Source organism: Protobothrops mucrosquamatus, unplaced genomic scaffold, assembly GCF_001527695.2.
Source record: "Protobothrops mucrosquamatus isolate PMUCROS unplaced genomic scaffold, P.Mucros_1.0 scaffold128, whole genome shotgun sequence".
Lineage (NCBI taxonomy): Eukaryota > Metazoa > Chordata > Lepidosauria > Squamata > Viperidae > Protobothrops > Protobothrops mucrosquamatus.
Genome location: NW_015386495.1, coordinates 850,490 through 863,557, shown reverse-complemented (window position 1 = coordinate 863,557; position 13,068 = coordinate 850,490). Strand labels below are relative to the sequence as shown.

The following is a 13,068-nucleotide window of genomic DNA, read 5'->3' as shown; positions in this document are numbered from 1 at the left end:
ATTTGTATACCTAAGGTAACTTGGCAGGGAAGTTTTGTTTAGTCTCTTAGGTCATATTGCAAACATATATATTTACAGGGTTGCACAATAGTTTTATTAATACCTAGCTCTCAGTGCTGATGTGATAGAATGTGAGCTAATCTAAAGATTCTCAAACATTTTCAGGCTGCAGAACTTTTTCATTAAAAATAAACTCCTGGAACTCCTGATCAAGTGAGGTGGGACTTCTGAATGTCAGCATCCAACCTTTCTTGTACTTATACTTATTCCTTATTAAGGGAGGGGACTTAGCCCATTGCCAAGAATTTTATCTTTGTTCCTCTGGAAACTACTCTGTGGTCCTCAGATAAACAAAAAAAACAAAAAAGAACCCCGAATATAGACCTTACACATTGTATTTGGAAGCTACCTATAAACCATTAGCTTTTAGAATTTTGATTCTGTAATGTGCCTTATCACATTTTTGCTGCATATTATGATGCAGAAATAGATTATTATTTTGTATCTGGAGGGCAAATTTAATATCATCTTTAGATAACATGGAGTGACAGCTACAGTACATGATCAGAGATTGCAAAGTGGTTAGAGCCTAATCACACTCATGAATGAGGCCAGCATTTTCTTTATTAGTGACCTACCTCCTTCCCTCCAAAGAAGCAGAAACTAGCTGCTGAGTTTTAACCATGACACAGGTATAAAGTAATGGTGTAATCCAGGGGTGTCAAACTGCTGGCCCGCGGGCCAGACGCATCAACGCAAAACTGCGCCCACCCCATTGCCAGCAATGGCAAAAAGGTTCCGATATGTAGCGCGATGTCACGTGACGTCGCGAGTTTGACATTTCTGGTATAATCAGAACTGGTTGGGGAATAAAATAGATACAAGGAAAACCACATGAAGATTAAGAGCACAGGTATTCATACTTGTGGCAATACAACAGTACTAAACTTGGTACTATTGACTGTGTTACTCAGGTACTGGTTTTCCACTAGTCAGTGTATATGAAATTTTATATATGGGATGCTCGGTCTGTCTGTCTATATATCTAATCTATCAACATCTAATATACCTTATACTTATAGTATTCCTATTTTATAGACTATAGATACTTTGAACAATAATATTTACTTGAATATCAGATTCATTTTATTATACAGTGGATGTTCTCTATTTTTCATGATGTTGTTGCATATCTTTCCTATTTTCATTTGTTTCAAACATATGTATAGCGTTTTATAGTGCTTTGAAAATCATATTGATACAGTTGGTTGGATTGACAAGTTCTACTAGAATTATGTATCTCCCACAAAATCAGAAGAATTATATAAAATCCCATGATCAGAGATTCTGTTGTGCAAATGCTAACTGGCTAGTCAAATATATTTGTCTGGCAAGAGCAGAGCCAGATGGGGAGAAATGAACAATTTACTTGGACACAAAAAAAGAGTGTTGAGTTGATTCATTGCGGCAACAACAAATATAAGTGTGGTAGCTTTCTGTGCAAAAGAGCAACATGATAATTTATTTGCTTAATGACTCTTTGAACCTCAAGGGAGCAGAACATGGCCACCATTATTTTTTAAAATTATTTGCTCTAGGAAAGGAATTAGAATTATTCAGATTATGGTATTTATTCAGCCAAGAAGACATTTGGGTTCTTTAATACTATCATCTTAAGTATGTCTCTGGGGAAATAGATGCCATTATTGTCCTCGAATGAAGGCACATGTATGTGTCTCAGGATAATGTTGCAGGATCCAATCTGAGTCGGTCACTGGGACCAGAGGTTTATTCTTCCAAGCTTTAGGGCTCATGCTGGAGCCCATCATCATGGAGAGAGAAGTTCCCTGATGATGGGCTCCAGCACAAGCCTGAAAGCTTGGAAGAATAAACCTCTGGTCCCAGTGACTGATTCAGATTGGATCCTGCACCATTATTGCCCATTTACTTATGATAATTGAAAACAGTAATTTTGTTGACTGCTTGCTATTTTCAGGATATATGCCTCATTTATGTCATTTAGCGTTCACATGTTAAATGGGGTCTTGAGCTTCGTTTGCTTGTACCCAGAGAGCTGGCAGGACTTAACATGGAGTTTGATGTCAGTGTCGGGATGGCTGAGCTACTTTGCACTTAATTTAATCCAGATGATTTTCATGGACTTCTCGGTTGTGCTTCTTAAGTATTTCAGCCAGCACAGAATGCCAATTGTTAATATTTGTACTCATCCCAAAGTTGTCTTTTGTCAATATTTGGAGAAAGGGTGATGGTTTTTTGTTTTGCCATCTACAGAGAATGATCCAGTTTTAAATCTATTATTTTTTTCTGAAGTTATTGAACTTTAAAAAACATTACAATTAGCATTTCTTTAAAACCTTAACTGTAAATATTTTATTCCCACATTTATATGGCTATTTATTCATTTAATTGTATTGCACTTGGTGATAAGTACCCACAATTTAAAATTGCTATCATTACTACTATTATACAGACGTAAGCGTAACTGATAATAACTGGTTGTATGGTTTTTCATCAGTATCACAATGTGTTTTTTAGTGTTGTTCAACTTCCTGTAAAGATCTGTATTATTTGTGTTTTCATTGCGTATAGCTATGTTTAAAACAGGGCTGAAAAAATAAAATGTACACAAGGAGGTAATATGTGTAGCTTATGTGCATCTAATGATATCAAAATAGTTCATATAACAAACAAAGCAAAACTAATAGTTTTTCTTCTGCTTTCCTGTATTTCAGGGACGATGTTCAAGGGAGAATTGCAAATATCTTCACCCACCACCACACTTAAAAACACAGTTGGAGATCAATGGCCGCAATAACCTGATTCAGCAGAAGAACATGGCCATGCTGGCCCAACAAATGCAACTAGCCAATGCCATGATGCCTGGTGCCCAGTTACAACCAGTGGTGAGCATTGTTTTACTCTTCTTCATTAGTGTTCCAGGATATGACAGCTATTGTCTCAGTTATGGAAAAAAAATAGCCTTGCGAAAGTTGCAACTGCAGTCAGAAATTGTACATCATAGATAAATAACACAAGAGGGAGAATAACACTTTTGTATGATGCAACTCAGGTATCTAGCATCCAGTACATTTCATTGATTAATATAAAAGCAACTCATGTACAGTAAAATATGGCCCCAAATTGGGTAAAATTTTATCTAAAGACCTGCACTAGTATTAAGAGTATCACTTGTGCTATGTATTGTCTTTATCACATAGTTGTACAATTGTAGTAATATTGGGCCACCTTGCTTTAGACAACACCAGAGGATCCAACTCCAGTTACATCATTTGGCAAGAGAGAGTGATTAGCAATACAGTTTCCAGAATAACTGGCAGTACAAAATCATTTTATTAATTTTTTTTGTAGAGGCACCAGTCTGTACCCACCCAATCACAGAAGCTTTTCTCTTTTGTTTCTGCTTCCACTTTCTTCTTTTTTGTTCCACCCTTCATGTCTTCATGTTATTATCAGTCCTCCATTATCTTTACCACGGTCTTTCCACATCGTTTTGTCTCTGCGGTTTCTTGTTGGTGAATACAGAACTATTTTAGCCTATGACATCTGTTCATTCATATTTGGAAAAGAAAACAAAAGAAAAATTAAGAATACATACAGTATGGTATCAAATGACTGTAGTGTGATAATGATATCAAGAGAAAGGATTTCAGAGGGAGGATTAGTACTGTGTTGCAAATATGATACTTGCCAAGGAACAGTTTGTTGAGTGGTAAGTAAGATTAATGTAATGTAGTATCAATTAGTAGCATTTTTTCTTCCTTCATGAAGAAGATGCTTAGATTGGGGCATCCAATTTTAGATTTTGTTTCATAACAAACAGTAGCTTACATCCTTGGCTTTAATTGATTTAGACATATCTTGGACTTATTACAAAATAGATCCATTGAGTTTAGTTGAACTTCTGCATGATAAATAGAGTTAAGCTCTGATATTTTTGCACAATGGTCTACGTGTAAGTCTGGTTAAGACAAGTATAATTTAATTTTATGAAAGCATATGCAGAATTGAGGTATCCACCTATAAGAAAAGTAGCAAGCAACGTCCTGATTTTAATCTGATTTGTGGGCACAGCGATAAATACTTCAAGTTTTCCAGAAATTATTTTAGACTGGTAGAATTGGAGTTATACATGCAACTTTGAAAGCCTGGTTTAAATCCTCTGTTTTTAGTTTATAAATTTGACGAGCAGGATAAACAAATCAGCTTTGGCAGGAGTAGTGAACTGAAACATGCTTCCTTTAAACTAATAATAAGGCAACTAGTCAGAAATCTCCACTGTGACGACAGTGCAGCTGATGAATAATAAATTCTACCATGTTTAACATCTTGAATTTTTCTAAAACGTGCAGATAGTTCTTAAAAAGAACTTTAAATAGAACATTTAAGGGACTGGGGTTGAAAATACATTTTTTTGTGTATTTCTCCTAAATGATAGAAGAGATTTCCACAGAAACCAATAAACTCTGTATGGGACATCCTTATGCTAAACCTGTATTCCATTTTGACTGGTTCCTAGCAAAGAACTCAAGTAGTTAATCCCCTTTCCAGAATTTTTTAATTAAGATTTTGTTACTGAGCTATATCTGCCTTGTTTATTGTAGCTTAAGAGAGTAATGAAAAGCAGTTTGATAACAGATATCCTCATCCAGTTGTAATCATAAGTTGGAAGAAAAAAATAAAGGATATGCCAACAAAATTCTTTGAATGTTGTAAATAAGAAAGAAGTTAATGAAAGAGTATTATGACAGTTATATCTTCTTAAGCATAGCAATGTTTTGAAGTTTAAAAATCAAATATTTCATGCATTTGAAAGAAATTTTTACTGCTGGACATAACTGGAAGAAAAGTTATTTTGTGGTAGTGTTTCCCCATGCAGAAGTCTCTTACTCTGGGGGAATCACAAGAAAAATAGACACAGTCCTATCTTGCTAATATTTAAACGTAATTCAATCATATTTCAGCTTGAAATGTAATTCAAATAATTTTCTTCAGACTGCTGTGCAGAATTTCCTGAAAAAGCAAGCTGCAATTTTGCTTTCCAAAACTAGCTGCAGCTAGAAGATGCAGATATAATCTCCTATGTAGATTTAAAAGCACTTGCTGGCATGTTTGCCACACAAAGCCCCTATTGCAAAATGCTATCATCAAATTAAGATCATAATGGAAAAGTAACGGGATTTAAAGAAAGAGGTGAATCCAAACTATTCTTTATTATATGTTTCCCTGTTTTAAATTGACTTGCAAAACTGCTAGTGATTGGCTGGGATATTGATGCAACATTTTCCCAATGATATCATGTTAATCTGGAGTGGAGAACCTATGCTGGTTTGCAGATATCTTTAGAATAAGCAACTGTCCCTAAATGTGACACCTTCCACAAGGGGGAACTTCAAGTCCCAGAAATCTCACTAGTAGCTAAGCACATCTTGAAGCAATTGAAGAAGGCTACATGCAAGATAAAGTTTGGAGTCTAAAAATATCTAGAAAGCCTAGGTTTTCCATTCTGATACTTATAATTTATTATTTGTTTTATTAGAATTATAACTTTTAGTCACAGTTGAAACCTTAGTATCATCAGTTTATCCTTTTCATTTAACTAAATGATTACTAATGATTAAGTTTAATATTTTAAGTAGTGAATTTATTACTATTATTATTATATTATTATTTCTTCATAGAACCATATCCCTCAGACATTCCAAAAAAGAGGGGGGGAGGGATCTGCATATTTCATCGACACTGATTCCATTTATCAATACCAAACACTAAAGGTGAGAAACTGTTATCATTTTGGGTCTTCTTTCTGTTTTCCTTTGTCAGCTAGAAATAATGTGTTCCTCACATTAATTGATTAAATGTACATTCATAGAATGTCAGAGAATTAACATTTCTACGTCAAATAAACTATTTGTTTTATACCAGTTAGCGAATAAAATTGACAGAATTAAAGGTAAGCCTTGATTTCATGCTAATAGTGATATGCTATTAGAACCACTGACAACAATACTATCTTATTCAATGCACGCATTTCATTTATTAAAACTAAGATTGTTTTTAAAAAACTTAAAACAATTGAGCGGATATAGCACTAAAAGAGTTCCTTTTCTTCTGTGATGAAAAGTAGTTTATGTGCCTTTTGCATTTAGGCAAGTAAATCAGGGCTACAAGGTATAATATAATGGTTTCTCACAGATTTAGCACTGAACTATCCAACTACTGCAAATTGTATCTAACTTATTTGCCTCATTGTTTTGTTCTTCCTAGTATAATATAGTGTCTGGTCTTTATTTGATACATACAAGTGAGAGAGGGGTAACAACTTCCTTTACCTACATTAAAAGAGCCTTGATCTGTTTTGGAAATAGGTTTGTCTCTCCTATCAACACCACCACAACCAGCCTTCATTAGGTTTTGAGTTTTCTGCATGAACCCATTGAAACTTCTTTCCATTGTTAGCTTTATTGGACACTGTCATTACCATTTAATATAAGAAACTATACCCAATAGCACCAAGTACAACTTACAGATAGCAGGCTATCAGAAGAAGCAAGGAAGACAAACATCTGATAAAAATTGGGGGTTATAATCATATTCAAATAGACTAAGAACATAAGGAATATATTATTTTGATAGGAACCATGCTTTTTTTTGTCAATCATTGAATTCCATCATTAGATTGTCATTAGCAAGACAATGGAGGAAACACACTGTTCCTTTATAATCAGGAAGTCAACAAATCAGGACTGGACAAGATACAAGATTGCGCAGATCTGTGGAGGTTCTCAGTCATCCAGGTCATGGTTGTCTCAAGGATACCTTTTCTTCAAAAGCAACTGGACTATGTTTTTTCCTTGAGGAAGAAGACGTTTCGCTTCTCTTGGATGATTGTGTGGGCTTTCTGAAGGCTCTGATCAAAATATAACGCCAATTTGGCCTTTTATCTCTGGTATCCTCCAAATATATTTGGCTATTCTGTTATGTTCCTACTAATAGAAATCCCCAAACTCAGAAAAGTTTAAATGGGAATTAACTTATTCGCATGTATCCATTGCCCAGTGTTTTACTCCTTCAGAATATAATGCAAGTTCTATGGAAAGATACCATGTTCACCTAGGACAGGGGTAGGCAACCTTGGCTCTTTTATGACTCATGGACTTCAACTTCCAGAATTCCTGAGCCAGCCATGCTGAGGAGAAAGGGAGAGGTTTCCAAGCTGAGCCATGCTGGCTCAGGAATTCTGGGATTTGAAGTCCACGAGTCATAAAAGAGTCAAGGTTGCCTTCCCCTGACCTAGAAGAACATCCAGTTTCACTTCTCAGCCAGATATTTTTCTACCAGCTAATAACATCCAGCCAATTTTTTTTTGTTTGTTTTTGGATCATACAAGAATGGCAAACTCATTCCTCGCCCTGTTTGCATCTCCAGGACCAGTTGTTGTTGTTTTTTTTTTTTAAAAAAAAAAATCTGTTCCAGGATTGGCAACACCTAGATTGGCAGCTATTATGATTAAAATATCTTGCTTAGCCTTTCATATTTCAGTTGTCTTGTTTATAAGCCACGTTAACTCCCGGCTTTTCTATATTCAGATCAGAAAATCCTAGCTACTAATTATATGCTTCCATACATTTGAATAGCTATATTTTATAGTCAAAAATTAGTGGGTTTGCTTACATAAAACCCTACAGAGTAAATACAATAAACTAATAAAGCAATACATTATATTTATTGTAGATTCATTTATTAACAATATATTCATTTATTAACAATTCAGTTGTTCCAGCACAGAGGTGCCTCACATGAAACATTTGTTAATACAGTAGAACATGCATGTAAAACAAATATAATACTCATTTTATTTATTTGTATCCTGCCTTTATTTTTTTATAAATAACTCAAGGCGTCAAACATATCCAATAGATCTTCCTCCTCATTTGCCCACAACAAAACCCTGTGAGATGTATTGGTGTTAGAGAGAATGACTGGCTCAGATCTGCCACTGGCTTTTATGGCTGAGGTGGGATTAGAAATCACGGTCTTCCAGTTTCTAAGCTGGTGCCTTAACAACCATTATGCAATCAATGAATCATTACATTACCAATATTGATCATGATCTCTATGAAGATGTTGTCTTCTATAAAGTTATGCATGTCATGGCACTCTGACATTGTTGCTGCTTTCCTTTCTAGCAGGGGATTTTATGTTTGAGGCAGGGGATGGGGGGAATTTAGTCAAGAGGCCAAGAGTAGTTCTTTCTATCTTTTTCAAGTAATTCTTTTTCAGCCATTTGTCCTCTACCTACTTTCCAGAAGAACAAAAAGCCAAAATAAATGAGCAGACAGTGGTCGGTGTTTATCTTTCCTTTTCATTGTCTGTATGCAGCAGGTGCCCATTGATGCTGGCTTTAATATGAGACATAGATGAGCCAGCACACGCTATAAATACATGATTTATTTAGCCTTTCCAAGGAAGGAAAGGGTAATATATGGCAATGACAGCACTGTGTCTCCATAATTTCTAGCCAAGCAGTAAGACAGGTTATGAAATATATAACCCAAGGCATAGATTGATTATTTATGTGATGCACTCTCAGTTCACTCTAAAACCTCAGATTTCACTCAAAAGATTCCTATTTTCTAAGTGTCTTGCCTTGAATTGATACCCACCTATAAGGGCAACATGTTATACCTATCAGATTTTCCCCTTTAATTACAAATAAAAGCAAAGTCTCTATTTGTGATAGCAAAAAGTGACTGAATTAAAGGAAAGCAGATGGGACTTTACTCATTTATATTTTATTTTCCTCACTTGGGGCCTGGCAGTTTTAGGATAAGAGCAGAAGATACATAGCAGATCTACCAACTTTATTTTCATGAAAATAATATGCAGATCGTACAGTTAAGATTTGCTTAATACATAGTTTGCTCTTCCTGTTTGTTTACTGATGTTCTCAGTGCTAGAAAAATTACAGAAAAATCAGAGTAGTTTGATTTTGATCAATGTACAACTATAAAAGTTTCATAATCCAGGTCCTTTAATTTGATACTTTTACAGCGAGAGGCATGCAGTCCAAGCGGCACCCCTGGATCTGTCATTGTGCTCCAATTCATGAGATCTATATTTTAGGTTCAACATGTGCTTAGGAGTTATAGGTTATGCACAACATATATATCAGTTTTGTTCTTTTCCATTCTCCTACCTTTATTATTAATTACAAAGGTCCTTTAACTTTATTTAAATTATACTTAAGCTCAAGCATTGTATTATGCCCTGGTCTGCCTAACTTTTTTATTGAATAAAAGAGCTGCACTTGAATAAGAAACTTAACTGTAAACCATAGTTTACAAAGCATAATGGATGGATTACAAGCAAATCCAAATAAATCACATTAGGTCTTAACACAATGGTGAACTCAGCAATTTAGTTTGATCCAGTCAGAACTACACTTAAGATAAATAAACAAATAGATAAATGGGGGGGGGGAGAGAGAGAGAGACATACTAAAATGCTTAATTTTGTCATGATTAACTTACATCCCATTGGCTTTAGTAGGTTAGTTTAAGGCATAATATCATCTGTATCTAACCTAGTGAATTTCTATATTTCAAATCATACACAAATAGTTTGATAATCTATTAATTGGTAATGTATTATTAGGGGGTTTCTCTTCTTTTTTATATAAATTAAATATTTCTTTTAAAAGAATTAAATGTGTTGGTAGTGCATACAATTCTTTCTCAATACCATAAAGTAAAATCAGATGTCATCATTTAGAGAAAAAGTATTCCTGTATCCAAAAAAAATGCATAAACAAAATTGCTACAGGACATGAAAAAATGAAATCAAAAGGAAATTCTATACCATTTCTTTCTAGCCTGGTAGCTCTAAATGTATTGGGACTACAGATCCAGTACATCTGGGAACCATGGGATTTGCCTCACTCCCAATCCATCTGCAGGGATGTATGTGTGTTGGGATTGGGGAAAAAACCTTCAAGAACAAACATCTGGATTCACCTTGAGTGAGCAGAAGCAGCATGGCATGTTTCCTTCCTTATGTGTTTGATTTGCAAAATCTTGACTCTGATATCCAAGTGGTTATTATCTATAGTGAACTCTTAGGCTCATCCTCTACCACTTTTTCTCTTGTTTGCTACCTTTGGAAGCACTTTCTGCATCTTGGGTTTCTGACCTTTAAAATAAGCATGAAAGGGATACTTGAATGATGGTATCTGATTCTCTAAAAGCTCTCCCCCTTTCTTGGTGTTGAGAAGTTGATAGATTTATGTAGGGCTAGGATGTTATTTTGAGACCTGAGGCTATACCTGCTTATGTGGCTTGTCTATCCCCTGACGGGCTTTTGGTTTTTGATTTGTTCTATTCATGTAAAAGGAGAAATGTGAAAAAGAAACAGTATTTTCACATCTTATCCCTAAAAGATGTAAATTCCTCTTGACGGTAGAGAAAACACCAGATCTTAAGCAAACTTTCCCATGATGTGAACATAGATTATATTATCCTAAGATACATTTATGCCGTTTAAACCGCATCAGCCTTTCACATTGGTCCTGTGGGATTTCATTGGTGATACCTAGTCTTTATTTCTCCTATCTTTCTATTTTAGGCCAAAGAACCAGAATTTTTCACTTCCATTTAACATAAATGGAAGATAGTCTATTTTTTTAAGGACTCAATGCCTGCAGAAACTTCTGCTGAACTTTTATTTTTTATCCCATTTTTATTATTTTCATAAATAACTCAAGGTGGAAAATACTCCTTACTCCTCCTATTTTATACACAACAACAACCTTGAGTTGGGCTGACAGAAAGTGACTTCCAAATCATTGAAAGAGAGGTGAAATACTCCCTTGCCTAATCCATGAATCCATTTGTGTTACATGAGTACACCTGCTCCTTTTTACTAAGTCTGACTAAAACGAATCAGGGAAGGGTAAAGATAGCAAACAAACAGTAAACAGAGTTTTGGCAAACAAATTGTAGGGTGAGCAGCGAATGAAACATCTGTTTCATGCTTATGTATCCAAAACAGTTATGCTGAATTCTCAAGGCTCTGCATTCCGTAGCTGAGAGCAGTGTCAAGACGGCTTTATTTTGGACCCAAAATAAATAGATCTCTCAGAGTGAAAATAAGGAGATCCTTAAAGAGCAGATCGTCACTTATTATTGAGATCTGGACATATCAAATAGCTATAGAAACCTGACTGTTCACCTAAGCCTCTGTCCAGAAAACAGGAGATCAATCAAAAATAGTGTCCCATTCTCTTTCCATGATAAATATACTACAAGTGCATCATATTTCTTGCAACACTGTCATGGTAAACTAACGTCTGGAAGGCCTTTATATAAAACAATTTGATTTCTCTTTTTGTCTTTCCTCAGCCTCCATAGTTAAATAGAGAGGGCTCTTCTTGGTTAAAAATTGCACCTGGGAAAACCAGCCCTAAATTATCTTTCATACATGAGGAGTGTTGTGCAAAATGAAGCAGGATGATTCTGCATTGTAGAAAGGGAATCAACCTTCATTTTAATCAGTGATGTAGTCACTAAGCACACACAGTGACTCAGCAGTCATTGAAGTGAATATTTCTTTCTTCTGCTGCATTTTAACAGCATGGTAACTTTTTCATTCTTGCTCAGTCCAACTGACTGTAGACCACAGAGCAATGATGCTTAAAATATTAAATATCCTGCAGTGCAGGAAAAGAAAATGATGCTAATGTGGTTGGATTATTTTCATTCATATTCTGTACTATGGCAAATATATTCTGTCAGGTTATTTAAATGTTGAGTCACCCCCCCCCCAAATAAATGCATAAACCTCTTTCTTTATGCTAGTCATTGGATTATTTTATTCTCAAAGGGAGGGAGAGTAAACATCATGTACTATGCACTTATCTTGAATGTACTAGTGCAGGCCCCAAGCTGCATCAACTTGAATTTCACCATAGAACGTGAAAAATCAGTGTTGGTCAATACATACAGTAAACGGGAAAATATCCCAATGAGGTAGTATAAGGTCTTTCTGAATCAGTCTCTCCCACTGAAATTTAAGCTGTTGCTGCAAAAGCATTATGTATCCTGATTTAAGTTGTACAAAACAAAGGTGGAATAGAATTTAATAGCATAAATAAAGTTATAAATTGCTATTACTTTAGATAAAGTCTTGCTAAATCTATTACTACACATAAGCTGTACCTTGGATACTTTTATTTGATGATTTAGCTTTCTGTCTTTTAGTTACTGGTTTGTTGAAGTAAAAAAATGAGCTAATGTGAAAAAATGTTTCCTTTTTGAATATTTGATGGTTACGTTTATTAGTAGATGTTTCCTACATACATTCAGAGATCTGTAGATTAGTTGTGGTAGATAATAATCTTTAATATTAATCAGCAGGAATGCATAAAGTACTTCCAAGGAGAACAGAGTGCCCTTTTCTTCCCAAGAAACTAGTAAACATCAGTCTCTTTCTCTCCAGTCATAGCAAAAGTTTTATTGGTGCAATAAACATCTTTACAAGTACAAGTACTTACGTGCAGTTCTTTATTCCTGCAAGATGTCCTGCATATATACTTTCCTCCACATATGTACTCTTCTTCCTTTACTCCATCTCTTTTTTTCTCTCCTCTGTCTTTTTCACTGTTTTCATCCTCCCTGGGCGAGAATGAAAGTCGGCAAGAGGATGGGAGAAGGAAATAGTTTGGTCTTATAGGTAGTCTTTGATATAAGACCATTTGTTTAGCAACCATTCAAAGTTCAGTGGCACTGTAAAAAGTGACTTGCCACTAGTCCCCACACTTATGACCATTGCAGCATGTCTGACGTCACATGATCGCACTTTGGCATATTTACGACAGTTGCAACATCCTGGTGTGGCATCACCATTTGTGATATTCCTAGCCAAGTTGGACAAAGTCAATGGGGAAGCCAAATCTGCATAACAACTGCAATGAAAAAAGGTTGTAAAATTGATCGGTCACATGATGGCTCACTTAAGATCTCATTGCTTAGT

General features: G+C 35.2%; 1 protein-coding gene across 5 annotated transcripts in view; it reads left to right on the top strand.

The window, feature by feature from the left end:
• Positions 1-2,756: 2,756 nt before the first annotated feature.
• MBNL1 (muscleblind like splicing regulator 1) overlaps positions 2,757-13,068 on the top strand; it is a 45,412-nt gene continuing 35,100 nt past the window's right edge. For 4 of the 5 annotated variants that reach the window (XM_029283544.1, XM_029283543.1, XM_029283542.1 and 1 more), the window contains exons 1-2: positions 2,826-2,924; positions 5,721-5,813. In XM_029283544.1, the coding sequence (XP_029139377.1) occupies positions 2,856-2,924; positions 5,721-5,813 (162 nt within the window). In that variant the 5' untranslated portion in view covers positions 2,826-2,855. Of the gene's footprint in view, positions 2,925-5,720; positions 5,814-13,068 lie in introns of all 5 variants that reach the window. The other variant, XM_029283546.1, reaches the window with a different exon arrangement.